This window comes from Drosophila hydei, unplaced genomic scaffold, assembly GCF_003285905.1.
Source record: "Drosophila hydei strain 15085-1641.00,03,60 unplaced genomic scaffold, DhydRS2 tig00000001-arrow-pilon, whole genome shotgun sequence".
NCBI classification, from domain to species: Eukaryota; Metazoa; Arthropoda; class Insecta; order Diptera; family Drosophilidae; genus Drosophila; species Drosophila hydei.
Window position 1 is genome coordinate 10,371,871 of NW_022045643.1, and position 14,193 is coordinate 10,386,063.

General features: G+C 38.9%; 5 protein-coding genes across 6 annotated transcripts; 3 read left to right on the forward strand and 2 right to left on the reverse strand.

Annotated features, from left to right (window-relative positions):
* Positions 1-8: 8 nt before the first annotated feature.
* LOC111604477 (putative Dol-P-Glc:Glc(2)Man(9)GlcNAc(2)-PP-Dol alpha-1,2-glucosyltransferase) lies at positions 9-1,602 on the forward strand. The gene is made up of 3 exons (XM_023322562.2): positions 9-258; positions 324-794; positions 857-1,602. The coding sequence occupies exons 1-3, from the start codon at positions 106-108 to the stop codon at positions 1,580-1,582; spliced, it is 1,350 nt and encodes a 449-aa protein (XP_023178330.2). The 5' UTR covers positions 9-105; the 3' UTR covers positions 1,583-1,602.
* Positions 1,603-2,088: 486 nt separating this feature from the next.
* LOC111604475 (protein wntless) lies at positions 2,089-4,948 on the reverse strand. Its single transcript, XM_023322559.2, has 3 exons — positions 4,888-4,948; positions 3,311-4,683; positions 2,089-2,481 (listed from the first exon to the last, which is right to left on the reverse strand). Exons 1-3 carry the CDS (start codon positions 4,908-4,910, stop codon positions 2,102-2,104), a joined length of 1,776 nt encoding a protein of 591 aa, XP_023178327.2. The 5' UTR covers positions 4,911-4,948; the 3' UTR covers positions 2,089-2,101.
* On the reverse strand, positions 2,552-3,128 carry LOC111604481 (V-type proton ATPase 16 kDa proteolipid subunit-like). Its single transcript, XM_023322566.2, has one exon. The coding sequence runs from the start codon at positions 3,059-3,061 to the stop codon at positions 2,582-2,584; it is 480 nt and encodes a 159-aa protein (XP_023178334.1). The 5' UTR covers positions 3,062-3,128; the 3' UTR covers positions 2,552-2,581.
* A 289-nt stretch (positions 4,949-5,237) lies between the features above and the next one.
* On the forward strand, positions 5,238-7,576 carry LOC111604476 (uncharacterized aarF domain-containing protein kinase 5). Of its 2 annotated transcripts, XM_023322560.2 has the most exons (5): positions 5,238-5,485; positions 5,548-6,396; positions 6,458-6,623; positions 6,683-7,031; positions 7,094-7,576. In XM_023322560.2, the coding sequence occupies exons 1-5, from the start codon at positions 5,459-5,461 to the stop codon at positions 7,392-7,394; spliced, it is 1,692 nt and encodes a 563-aa protein (XP_023178328.2). In that variant the 5' UTR covers positions 5,238-5,458; the 3' UTR covers positions 7,395-7,576. The 2 variants fall into 2 exon arrangements, with proteins under 2 accessions (XP_023178328.2, XP_023178329.2); XM_023322561.2 differs by lacking the exon at positions 7,094-7,576 and having other exon boundaries at positions 6,458-6,627; positions 6,683-6,778.
* A 1,189-nt stretch (positions 7,577-8,765) lies between these two features.
* Positions 8,766-12,034, forward strand: LOC111604478 (inactive ubiquitin carboxyl-terminal hydrolase MINDY-4B). Its single transcript, XM_023322563.2, has 8 exons — positions 8,766-8,874; positions 8,926-9,143; positions 9,206-9,374; positions 10,334-10,399; positions 10,520-10,590; positions 10,704-10,857; positions 10,926-10,997; positions 11,057-12,034. Exons 1-8 carry the CDS (start codon positions 8,818-8,820, stop codon positions 11,585-11,587), a joined length of 1,338 nt encoding a protein of 445 aa, XP_023178331.1. The 5' UTR covers positions 8,766-8,817; the 3' UTR covers positions 11,588-12,034.
* The last annotated feature ends 2,159 nt before the right edge of the window (positions 12,035-14,193 follow it).

A 14,193-nucleotide genomic window follows, 5' to 3' on the forward strand; every position in this document is an offset into this window, starting at 1 on the left:
TTCAAGCCGATAACATTATTTAGATAAGCCGGTGCCGTCGTGCAGAAATAAACAAACCATTCTAAACAAAATAATTCGTTATTTTTTATCAATGGCACTCTGAAAATGTCGTTGTCCTGGAAAGTTGTCCTGCCTGTGGGCTTTGTATTGTACTCGTTGCCTCTGTTTCTGCGGGTAAACGGCACAGCCGAGTACATAATCGATGAAGAATTTCACATCCCACAGGGCTTGGCCTTCTGTCGCAAACAATTCGATGTGGTATGTAAATGCAACTATAACCATAGCAACATCATCTAATTAAGTGGCAATTTCGATTATTACAGTGGGATTCCAAGATTACCACCTTTCCGGGCTTATATCTAATTGCGCTAGTGCTGCAGCCGATCAACTGTTGCACAGTCACGGGTCTCCGTCTGCTTAGCCTAATCGGTGCTGGTATCAACATTCTCTTGCTCTACAAAATACGCCGTCGAACGCTGGCAGGCATAGGAGGCAATGCTTATGCAGCGCATGAGGCAATTACAATGTCGGTGCTGCCTCCACTATACTTTTTCAGCCATTTGTACTATACTGACACGTTGGCTTTGACTATGGTCTTGTTGTTCTACAACTATTGGCAACAAGAAGCGCATCTGCCAGCTGCTGTTTGTGGTGCTGCGAGTGTGCTCATGCGCCAGACCAACATCGTCTGGGTATGCATGTGCTGTGGCATGACTATTTTAGACACCGTTGTGCAGCAGGGCAAAAACTCTTGCCCGGCCAATGAACGATCGATACGCCTATTTGGCAGCGAGGTGTGAAACCATATCTAAACAAACTAATATCAATTTTATAAATGTATAATTTTTTTTTACAGCTTTGGCTACAGGTGCTAGGCAGCCCCCAACTGATATGCAATATCATTTTAAGTATTTTGGCCAAATGCTGCTTCTACGCCTCTATTATTTTACCCTTCATTGGCTTCATCTGCATCAATGGATCCATTGTTGTAGGCGACAAGAGCGCTCATGAAGCTACTCTACATTTGCCGCAGTTATTTTATTTTGCCGTTTTTGCCGTTGGTTTCGGTATCTCCAACACGCTGCGGCAATTGCGACTGGCATTGACACTGCTGCGACGTCATTTAGTGCTCTCCTTGCTGGCCACATTGCTCATAGCTACGATTGTGCATTACAATACTGTGGTTCATCCCTATTTGCTAGCTGACAATCGTCACTACACCTTCTACGTGTGGAGTCGCTTGTACGGCCGCTTCTGGTGGTTCCGCTATGCGATGGCGCCAGCTTATCTACTTGCTGTGACCCTGCTATGTTGTGGGCTAAGGCACATGTCGGATAGCTTTAAGCTGATGTTTCCGCTGGCTCTACTGTTGGTGTTGTGCTTCCAGCGTTTGCTCGAGGTGCGATATTTCTTGGTGCCATATATAATATTTCGACTGCATACACGACCCGCACGCAAGGGCTTTGCCGAGTGGCTAGAGCTGGGCGTAAATTTACTCCTGAATGTGGTTACGTTCTACGTGTACTTAACAAAAGAATTTTATTGGAAAAATTACCGTACACCGCAGCGAATCATATGGTAGAAAGTGAAACTGATTTTAATATTGCTTTTCTTTATTCATTTGAATTACTAATGGAGTAAGAAATTGCTCTACGATTGACAGTTGACAAGATTTGATATTGGTTGTATGTATATAATATATATCTCAATGTTGTGTTTAATTGTTGTGCATGCAACCATAAGCACCCAAAAAGTTCGATTATAGAGTCTCTTAAAGGCTAGTTAAAAAGTTTTCCATATATAGATAATACTGCCGAGGCATAAAGACAAAAATAAATAAGTACACGCATTTACTACAAATATCAGTTAAAAATTTGGACTTGGACTTTGAGCATGCAGAGAAAATTCTATAAAAATACATTTATGGATGCTAATGAGTAATATCAATATATATATATAACTATATTTTGTAAAATGCAAAAACTAGGCAAGAATTGTTACTGGAAACTATAATACTAATGAAGCGCGTTGTTCGCTCGCCAAACGCTTATCTTAGAAATAGTTTGGCACACAACGGAAAATTATAAAACTCGGCAAGCTCTTAGTCGAAGGCCACCTTCCGTGTGAAGGAGGTGAGTGATGAGATCTCACTTGGGTTCGAATCGGAGGGCAGATTGTTAAATTCGATTTCCTCGCTAGCAGCAGAGGCAACAATATTCTCATTAGATTGAGTTGTTTCGTCGCTGTGACGCATCGTCGGCCATTGCTTGTGACTCGGAGCATACAAGATGATGAGGGCAAAGATGTAGATGTTCCACATGCCATAGACGCCAGTGAGAAAAGCAGAGGTCAGCTGTATTTCAATATCCTCATTCCATTTCCAATGTCCTTCGGCCATCTGACCCATAATAAAGCCGGCGACGGTTAAGCCAGCGCACAGCAAAGTGGCCAGCATAAGGAATTTGAAGCGGTAGATAAGACCTACAAAAGACAAAACTTCCAAATGTAGACTATAACATAGAGATTACGTTCAACAAAGTTATAATAAAACTATAAATTATTCTTTAATTCTTCGTTCGTGTTACTTGGTAAATAAGTAGATGGCCACAATTAGGCCATAGAGACCCAAGACTTCGGCAAAGATGAGAATTAAAACGATGCCAACAAAAAGTTTCGGCTGCATCGCAGCAGCACGGACGCCGGCGTCGCCCACAATTCCAATGGCAAAGCCAGAAGCCAGTCCCGAGAGACCAACAGCAATGCCAGCGCCCAAATTGAGGAAGGCTCTAAAGGTGCTGTACAGTGGGGACAACGAGCCGGCCAGTAGAACAGCGACAACCAGACCATAGATAGCAATTATGCCAGCCATAACAACTGGTATAATCGCTTTCATTATCAGTTCCGGATGTTTTATCGACATCGAGGCAATGCCCAAAGATGACTTAGCCGTTCCATAAGCTGCTCCCAGAGTCGTGAAGACAATTGCCGCGGTAATCCCCATCACACTGAAGAAGCAGGCGTAAACCGGCTGATCCATTGTCGCTTCTGGACTGCGAGACATTTTTTAAAATATTTATAACACATGCAAGTACTATACAATATCCTACTGAACTGATCCCATTATTTACTCAATCAAATGTAGTATAATATAGCCTACTGTTTGATAACTTTTGTTATGAAATTTATGTTTGGGATATTCAGTGAAAACTCTGGTAAGAGGAAGCAGCAGCAAGCAAACATCTCGAACACATTTCTACTTTAAGTGGTCGATTAAGGTTGCTTTTACTTTAGCTATTAACTATCGACTTACCCTCATAGTGCAGTCGACGTGCTTGGGACATGGATGGCAGCGATGTGCGTTTGTCGCCAATGTCCTTGAAGACCTTCCAGACCATGTAGCAAAGGAAAAGAAAGTAAATGGCAGCCGAGACGCCGGCAAGCACAATGAAACTCATGGCCACTTTGGCGCCCAATGGCGTTGTCCAGATGGAGTAGAAGGGATTCCGCAACTGCATTCCTCGCTCACAAATGTCAAACACAAAGAGCGAAATGCAACCGACAACAACTGCAGAAAGATGCTTCCAGTAGCGTGAGCGTATGGTCGACTTATTGGGCGAATCCTGTATCAGCATATGCTCGCCGGCAAAGACCAGCCAGAAGGATAGGAGCATCGCATAGAAGATGCCCTGGCGCACATCGCTTAGTAGCAGCATGTATGGCATCACAAAGCTGAGTGTAAGGTATTCCAATGGCAAATTTAAGAAGCTGAGAGCACCGCCCAGATACAACAGCATATATTCCAGCAGCGCAGGAGAGCGTTGGAGTATGTGGACACGTCTCCAAAACCAGACCATTATGCCGATTATAAAGGGAAAGAGCAAGGTCTTAAGCAATAGCCAGACTTTTGTGAAGCCCCCATTTTGATGTATTGCTGTCAATATGATATCATGCATGTGGCCGAACTGGAGATTTATCCGCTTTGGCGTGTCCATTGGGAAGCGCAAATTAAGAAGATAGAAACTATGATGTAATGCACCCAGCTCAAATAATGGGATTATATCGCAAGTGTAGAGTATTTCCTGAACGCCAATGTGTGCTGCACGGCAATCCAAGAAGCGCTTCTCAATGCTGTGCGCATATGGCTTCCAATCTGCATCTGCGTCGTTCTTGTTGCGATACGCCAGCCGTGTGTCAATTGTCAATTGAAGTTCTTTAGGGGGCTCTCGCAACTCCGAGGAGGAGTCGTATGCAATGTCCATCTGCAGCACTCCAATGAGATTCTGCTGCCAGCGGGAATAGTCCAATGTGCGATTGTCTCGTGGCAGCGGCATTTGAAACACATAAACCAATTGATTGGCCATCTTCAATGGATCCAGCTCGATGTCTGTATCCTGAACAGAGTCGCAAGCGCCATTACCTCGGGAGTACAGAAAAAAGCCGGTGTCATTCTGACGTCCAGCAACATCTCGGCATTTGATGCCCATCACAATCTGATGGCCAGCGGGTACAGGTGCATACAAGCCACCAATCAGGAAGCAAGCTACTTGACAGAGCAGCAGGCTGCTGACCAATATGGACAGCTTGCGTCCGCTTAAATTTTCGAGTATGGTGCCCGACATGGCTTTTGGTATGTACCACTTAATGTAAACAAGCGAGTCACGCTCTTTCTCACCGTCTGTATTGCTAAGATAAACAATTTATTTTTGTTTTAAGTAACACGCTATAAAAAGAACTGAATATGTCGGCTGTCGGCGAAACAAACAAAGCGGCGTTCGTATACACAAATCATAGAGATGTCACCTTATGCGGAATTTCATATGCAAGCAGCTGGTAGTCACATAAGCACATTTAAATTAAACAAATTATGAATTATTCATTTTATCTTACTTAAATATAGCACTGATCATCATTTTGCGTAATGGTGTACATAAACTATTTAAAATAATTTGTTTAAAAGAGCTGACAGCTCTAAAACGTTATCGGTTCGATAGTTTTTGAATACCGATAGAAATACACCTATACACAAGTAAATAGGACTGGCGGGCAAATTAAATGACATACATATTTCTATCAATGAGAGAAGGTCAGTAAACGTACAAAAACTATATTTTAGTGCAATTATAGCTTCTCAAGTCAAGTTAGTAGCTCTAAATACTTGAATCTGTACATGTGAATTTAAGTTAATTGCATATTCATCGATAGTTGCTCAATATACCAGTATAGTTTTACATGTTCGATAGCTATCAAACTAATTCAAATACAGACACATTGATCAAAATATAATACAAATAGATATTTTAAATCATGTTTCAATCAAAAGACTGCAAAGAAAGATAGTTAAATAATTAAATATAGATTCAATTATTTAAAATTCATTGTTACTGTAATTGACATTGTTTCAGTTATGCTGTTACTGCAGATATGAGGTAAACAGCTGTTCGCCAACACTTCCAATAAAATGATGTTACAAATGCAACAGACACCTGTAAGTGATTAGGCGGTATATTTATAAAAACAGTGATTTATTGTTTAAAAATGTGATTTTAGATACTACGAAATGCTTTCAGACAGTTGTTGGTGTCTAAACAATTCCACAGCAAGCGTTCCGGAGACCAGCATAAAATTAAATCCCAATTCAAATGGCGTAATGTGTCGTACGTAAGACTGGGAGCTCTAGTCGCTGGTGTCTGCGCCGTTGGCTACGATGGCGTTGTCAACGACTTCACATACTGTGGATCATTTGTGCGCTTCGTGAGGTCACTGAAGACAGCTACACTGATAGCCGTAGATTATTTGGGGCTGGACAAAAATGATCCAGCCTATGAGCAGAACATAAAATTGGTGCACCAAAACAGTGCGAACCGCTTATTGGAAACGTGCCTGCTAAACGGTGGTCTCTACATAAAAGTGGGTCAAGGATTTGCGGCCATCAATCATATATTGCCAGTTGAATACACTCAAACGTTGGCAAAGCTTCAGGACCAATGCCTTCCAACAACAAAGGCGGATATACAGAAAGTGTTTCAAACCGATTTTGGTAAACTACCCGAGGAGATTTACAAAGAATTTGATTACACGCCTGTTGCAGCGGCCAGCTTGGCGCAGGTCTTCAAAGCGAGGCTGCATACTGGACAGCAGGTGGCTGTGAAAGTGCAGTATAGCGATTTACAGAAGCGTTTTATCAGCGACTTGGCTACGATTATCTTTCTGCAGGACATAGTTGAGTTAATTTTTAAAGACTATAATTTCGGTTGGATAATGAGGGATCTCCGCAAGAATCTTGTTCAAGAGTTGAACTTTGAGCAAGAGGCTAGAAACGCAGAGCGCTGTGCCAAGGATCTTCGCAAGCTGACCTACGTGCATGTGCCCAAAGTCTATTGGGGACTCACCATGAGAGTAAGAATTATTTGTTTTCTATAGAACATTGATTATTTAATAGCATAATATAATAATGCAGCGTGTGCTGACCTTGGAATGGATTGATGGCATTAAAGTGAGCGACATTGAGGGCATTAAGAAGCTAGGCCTTAGCCTAATAGACGTCGATCGTAAACTGTTTATAATGTTTGCCGAGCAAATCTTTAAGTCGGGCTTTGTCCATGCGGATCCTCATCCCGGCAACAGTGGGTAACCAAACAAACTCAACTGTCACAAACGTAAACCTAACTCTCTTGTTCTTTAGTATTTCTGCGTAAAAACCAACAAAATGGCAAAGCGGACATCGTAATACTCGATCATGGACTTTATGAACACCTGCCACGTAGTGTGCGAATCGCTCTGTCTGACTTCTGGGTGGCCACTGTTCAACGAGATGAGATGAGAATGAAAGCTGCCGCAAATAAAATGCGAGTTGTCGATTATATGAAGTTTGCTTCAGTACTGTTCCAACAGCCTGTGGGAATTGAAGGTCCAAGCATACGCAGCAAACTCACGCAGCAGGACATAGATTATATGCAGAAAGTGGCCAAGCATCAGTTTGAGATAATCATGAATACCCTAAAGGAGATGCCGCGCTGCTTGCTCTTTGTGACGTGGGTGCATTGTTCTCATTTAACTAACTTAATTATAAATATTTTTGATTATTTTCTTCTAGTCGGAACCTGAATATTGTTCGCGCCATTAGCAACATGCACGGCGATGTGGTGGATAGACCACGTCTCATGGCTCGCTGCGCACAGCGTTCTATCTATGATCAAAGTAGTCGCTCGCCGGTGGCGTATTTATCCTGGTTAACCCGCCGCATCTACTTTGAATATTGCTTGTGGGTGTCTGGTTTTAAGATTCGTCTAATTGATTGGTACTTAAATTTCTTATATCTGGTGGGAAGAGCGCCAGAGAGCGCCAAGACTTTAATAAAAGACGTTATGGATCAGGAAAAGCAAATGTTGAATTAGACAAAGCCGACTCCAAGATTCCAATTTTATGTGCGAACTATGATGAAATGTGCTTTATTCCAGTGACAATAGCATTTGCTATCTAACATTATTTCTAAAAAAACACCAATTTTTTTTAAATTTGTCAGTCATGTAATGTCATTTAATTATTCCAAATGGTGTCATAATAAAAGCCAATTGAAGCTATCATTCTAACGGACATGACTTCTAATTTAATTGAAACACACATGTTCCAAGGTTAGCTCGAAACAGAACTCGTTAACCAGCTAATCGATACGGTTTTCACATTTGTAAAATATAAAATAATGCATAGAAAAATTTGTATACTCTGAAAAAGGGAACTAAACTGAGCTGCAATGCTTGTCTATCATTTGTGAATGGCTTTCATGTAATAGAGAGAGTATCTGCTTGTTAAGCAGCCAAAAGCTAGACAATAGTTGCAGCGACATGTGCACATCATTCAAATAACTCGTAATGTCGACTATTAAGCTGCACACATATGTTCTTCCAAGCCCCCGCCCCACCCCGAAATGGGCACAAATGGGCGTCAACAACTACATATTTCCGGTTGTGCGGGCCGCCATGGCAGGCTTCAAACATGCCAAAATATCTTGGCGCCCAACTTCTTCCCCTCGCTCCCTCTCTATCTCTCTTATTCCATATTACTTTCACTTCTCCAGGCATATGTTTGTATGTATGCAGCATATCGGATATCGCGTGGAGCACACAGAACTAAATTCAATTCAATTTCATTTAAAGTTACTTTCGTTGACTGACAGACGAGTGAGCCAAGTCCTCTAAGCCGGAATCAAAATGCACAATGGGCTAAAACTAAAAAAATTTATTTTATATACAAATGCTCAGCTCTAATAATATTAAAACTACATAAATAATTAGAATTACATTTTACTATATTATTGAAAAACTAATTACACAATATACAAGCCTAGACTGAAGCTAGCAACTTAAAATGATGTACCTCAAGGGGTTGCTTAAGGTGTCTCCTTATATATGGCATTGATCAGTACAGCCCATTCAGTTAGCTATAAAAATTCAATCAGACAAACTTTATTTTTGCCATTGTATTTAAAGGACTTCCACAATTTAAGGTTCCATCGTTCGTGACGTGTTGTTCTTGTTGTTGCTCGACCCACGACTAAATATGAAATTAAAAATCAACGTTGAAGTGTGAAAGGCCTGAAATGTCGACAATCAGTCAGTCAGTCAGTCTGGCAGTCAGTCAGTCCGTCAGTCAGTGAGTCAGTCAAGCAAATCTCAACCTAGAAGCGAACTGTAAAATACCAGCTGAAGCACATTTGCAGTCAAATCGTGGAGCGAAGCAAAAGTCTCTTTCGAGCGGAAATCAAAATTAGCTAAACGGAAAAGCAAAAAAGCTGGAAACGCGCCCAGACCAATTAGCACCATGAACAAGGAGTTTATCATGCAAGGCGGCACGCCCATCACCAGCGAATTGGCAACGGTAAAGGACAATCCTTCTGCCCTAATGGTAATCCTAATCCCTGTTAAATAGGAACTGCGAAAGCTGGTCTTTGGCACCGCGGGCATACCCATGCGTGCCGAGTGGCTGCAGACGTCCTTTGTCTTTGGTGCTGCCGGGAAGGAGGAGCTGGCTTATGGACTACGTTCTCCAAGGAATGCTACGCGTGGCATGCTGTCCGTGGTCCAAGGTTTCATATTGAAGTATTTGCTGTTTGCACGTAAACCCAGCCGAGCCACAGCCACGAGCAAGTGCGTCCTCTGCAGCAAGGTGAATCTACTGATTCCACTAATTAGCACGTGCTTCCTTGCAGTCCGCTGATGGCCACAGCTGAGATGCAGCGAGATGCGCTCTTCAATGCTTTAATTGAGATATTGCGCATTATATCGGACAAGGGCAAGGTTACCATGGTGCTGCCCTCTGAGGACGAGGTGTTTGTGGATCACAGTGCCACCTACTTTCACGATACGGTGACCGAAAAGGTGAGCCTGTTTGATTGCATAATCCCAATTCTATTGATTTCTGTGATTGGATGAAGAAATTGGGGAAAATAATCTAAATTACAAATTTAAATTTAAAAAATTAAAAATAGAATTTAATAAAGGTTTAAGCTTATTAAATTAAGCTTAAGACATTATTTCATCAAATCTATTTAAACAGTTATTAAATATCTTAAAATCTTTTAGTATTACAAGGAATTCGGCAAATATTCTATTGATTTCTAGTAGCTCCTGAAAATATGGTTAAACTTTTAATTTATTTAATTTAGAACTATAATTTTTATATTTTTTTAGATGTTAAATAGAGTTCGTGATCTATAAAATGGAATATTCGAAATTTCATTTAAATTAAAAATAAATTTGTAGATTACAAATTTCATTTTTTTTTATTCCTTATTTAATATAAATTTAAAATTAAAATTTTCAAAACATAAAAATTAAATAACTGAAAAACTTTCTAGCTAAGCAATAGCTTTTACACATATTAAATTAAATCTAATTTAAGTTCTCATTTAAAATTAAATTATTCTTTTTATTTAAAAAGAAATTTGAATAATTGAATGGAAGGTACGACAGCAATTTGAAATTTAAAATTAAAATTATAAAATATACAAAATTTAAGTCAAAAACCTTAACTTCTCAAACTTATTGAATTATTTATTTATTTTTACCATTTGTTACTGAAATAGCCTACTTAAAATAATATTTAAAATATAAAATTATAAATTTAAAAAATCTTTACACATTTTTGTGAGCACTCTTTTATTATTCCCTTCGATTTTAAGTCACATCATTATATGATTTATATAAATATTTATTTATTTATCTCTTTCTTTGTATCAGATATACTTTTATTATTTTTAAAAAATTGTATTAAACTATTATTTGTTATTATTTATTTCTTTAGTTTTATTATAGATATTTTATTATTTTTATTTCAGCTGTACACCTTTACGCTCTCGCCCAACGAAGAACTGGAGCACTTTATGAAGCGAAACTTTCAATACGTAAGAAATCAAGTTAAGGAAATTGTTAAAGAATCAAGTTAGAAACAATTTCCATAGCTTAAACTGATTTTACTCTAAATGCACATTTATTTAGTACGTTTGACTAATGCCGTTTAAAAGTTTACAGAAGAGGAAACCCCGGGCACTCTGCTGTTTCTCTATAGCGCTGTACTCACACGCTCAATGGGAAAGTAAGATTTTAGCTAACGCGAGCGTACTTTATGCCCTTAAATATTCGATCCCAATGTATATAAAAGAGTTTTTATAATCCCATCTATTACTCTTTTTAATGCGACCCATTCAGAGTACGCACGGATCTGGATTCGACTAAGTCGTCGCCTTTGACCATGGGCAACCATGAGGAGGGCTCATTGATGATTGTCACCTTATTATTGACCGGGCGTGCCACGCCCTATATACACAATGGCGTTATCAACGTGGGCGATGAGAACAGCTATGTGAGCAGAAGGATCGCTAATCTAGAGCTTTGCTCAAGATTTGCATTGCTTTGCTTTTTTCATTTCAGGCTGTGGCACAGTATGGAGTACTGAAGCGTTGCATGATTGGGCTGCTGCTCTGGGACATAGAATCTGCAAGTGTAGGTAGAAGGGGAATGGAGCTATTGAAGTAGCTAATCAACTTCTATCATTGCGCTAGGCTGCTGTCAATCAGTCACGGCAACCGGGGTCTCGCTTGAAGACGCCGAACTATCCCATCTGGATAACCAGCTGCACGGGGCACTACGGCGTTATATTCAATCGTAATCCGGATCTGTTGAGGAATTATCATGCCGAGTCACGTTTCGATGTGAATTATTATAGCTGTTCGGGTCATCAGATACTGATGACAATCGACAATCGCACCTACAATGAGCAGGCATTGGTCATGTTGGAGCGACAACCAATCACACCGGAGAGCAGCTCGCAAACAGTTGGCAAACAGGCCAAAGATGAGGCAATCACGGCCGGTGGAGTTGCTGCTGCCGGTGTTGGTGTGGCTGGCGCTAGCGGCGGTGGTGTTGGTGGTGCTGCTAGTGGCGCTAGCGCTGGCAACGATGTGGTCGCCAAGGAGGAGTCAACGCTCAACACGCCATTGCAGCGTTTGATTCATACCAAGTGGGAAGAGGCAACTATAAGCTTTCACGTGCAGCCATCGATGTTGAGTTATCTTTTTAGTACCACACAGTAGAACCACATTTCGAACAGCAAATAATCCAATAATCCAATAATCAAAGCAATTCTTATATAACCTTTCTGGTCTTATATTTAACTGCAATCAAAAATTATATTTATATAGAGCAGTGACTCACTAAGGCAGTGCATCTAGCTTGTTACGTTGTCTCTTGAATCTATGATATAAATCGACTTTCTTGGCGAATGACCAATACACAACTCTCCACGAGTAAATGCACTCAACCAAATGATTCCTATAACTCTACCAGTACATATATATATGTATATATTAATATATATATATCTGGAGAGAAGTTGACGTTAACTTTTCACAGCCAGCCAAGTAAGTCTCTGCAAACTACGAACCGTAAGCATTCAAGAATATTCTTAAAGCCTTTCCTATAACGCCTATGAGCATCTCTAGTCTCACTGCTTATCTATGTAGACCCCAAACACATACAAACGAGAGCATATGTGAAATATTAGTTTCAGATCTAGAAACTTTTAGTTCTGCTTAAGTGTTTCTGAATAATTAAATTTTATATTCATTATAGGATCTATTAAACTCAAACGTTGTCTGTACTCCAATGATTCTAAGAAGATCTAAGCTAAGCTCAACTTTTGTGAACTCTTATCTTAGTTTTTATCGATCATAAATCTATATCAAAACGTAGTTATGTTCTAGTATAGTTAGCTAGTGCCTTGACTTGTAAGCTTTCTAGTTGAACATGTTGCACGATGACTCTAGTTTTATATCTTGCACCTAGTTGACATAGAATCCGTCTACTGTTGCTGTAATTTAAATATTGCGAATGGGTATTTGAAAAAGATATAAAAAGATATCGAAACGTAATTCGAAACGAAATTCTCAAACAGCGATGGTAAATACACGTAAAATATTTCGAGTATCATAAAAAGTATCAGAAAAAAACATCAACAACGGGCAAATTTGTTAAACACAAAAAAAGAAAAACAAAAATTAAAACAGAAAACAATTCTAGATACTGTTGACAAATATGCCTGCTTAGAAATGTTACTGAGGCCTCTCTGCAAAAGAAAGCGATCGCTGGAGCTCAACACTCAACCAGTTGCCGCCTGGAGCCACTAGAGTCGACATATCTATGCAAATTATGTAACACCAACATGCTTCAAAAGTCTCCAATGCACTTAAATTAAACTAATCAAACATAAAAATATCATCAAAAATTTGTTAAACTTTAATAAATGTCAAACTATATAATATATATAATGCATATAATTCTTGAAGAAGTTGAAATTCTAGTGAATTTCTAGATAGAATTTCGATTAGGGAAGCATCCCAAAAAGTAGACTTTAAAAATATTTTCAACATTTTTAGAAGACGTCTCAGTACGATAATTCCCCCTTGACAAATAAAAGTTTGTGTTTTGCTTAGTATTTAATTTATATTTTAAATATTTAAGAAATATGTGTTTTTTATTAAATGTTGCATAAAAATGATTGAAGTTCCTTGTTATCCGTTTACCAGAGTTTACTGTTTATAATTTGTTTATTAGAAAACGAGTTTTATCTTATGTTTTTTTGAGTAGGAGAATAGAGTTTAGTCGTAATTGTAGATTGGTTTTGTAATTGTATTTAAAGTTTGAAATAGTCGAGAATATTTTGTATAATATATATATATATAACTATATATATATGGTTTAAAGAATTTATAAGAATATTTTAGTTTGGTTGCCATAACAATTCACGAAGATCTTTTACCCTTGAGATTAGTTTATAATTATTATTAAATTTAAAGATTTGGTAAGTTCCTAACTAAGTATCGTTTAAGTGTATCTATAAATTTTAGAGTTATTTCGTTATTTCTTTTTTTTTATATATAATACCATTGCTCAATGACTCGATAGCTCTGTATTTACATAAAGTTTCAATTTGGAACTTGTTTTGGAAAGAAAGTAAGAGAATTCGCAATTAAATGTTTTTCTTTCGTAATTGTATTTCTTCTGTTTCATGTTTTTATATTGTTTGTTTTTCTTTTTACCACTTTTTGTAATTGAATTCCATCAGCAAGACTATTATCTGAAGTCTTCAAACTATTTGCAGCTTTTGCTTGTTCAATTGCCATTAGCCACGGTATCAGTTGACACGCGATTTAAGTTTCGCGCTCCCATCAGACCGACCATGTGACCAAATCATCGGGCACTTCTTTATCTGGTAGTGACTGGCCGACTGACTGTCTGTCGGCGTGCATTATTGAAATGGTTGCGGCCCACATTTTAGCTGCTGTTTGTTTGCATATCGAATGGGCTCTGTATAAATAAACACTTGGCCCGACTTTGGCCCCATACCCTGCTTCCAATCAGCCAAGTGGGCCTTGAACTCTTTTACATTGGAAACGATTAACACAGCATTTGAGTAAATAATATTTGAATATCGGATAACCAAAGTACAGCATATTCATAAATCAAAAATCGCAGTCAACTTTAGTTAAATTAAACAAAAGTATAGTAGCATATACTATATTAGGAACAGAAACCATAAAGTGTATATTGTGGTGAGTGCTTTGCTTTTAACGAATTATCATACTTGGATTGGAGAACATTGAACCTTATCAACTAAAGCTTAAACATAGAGGCTGTTGTC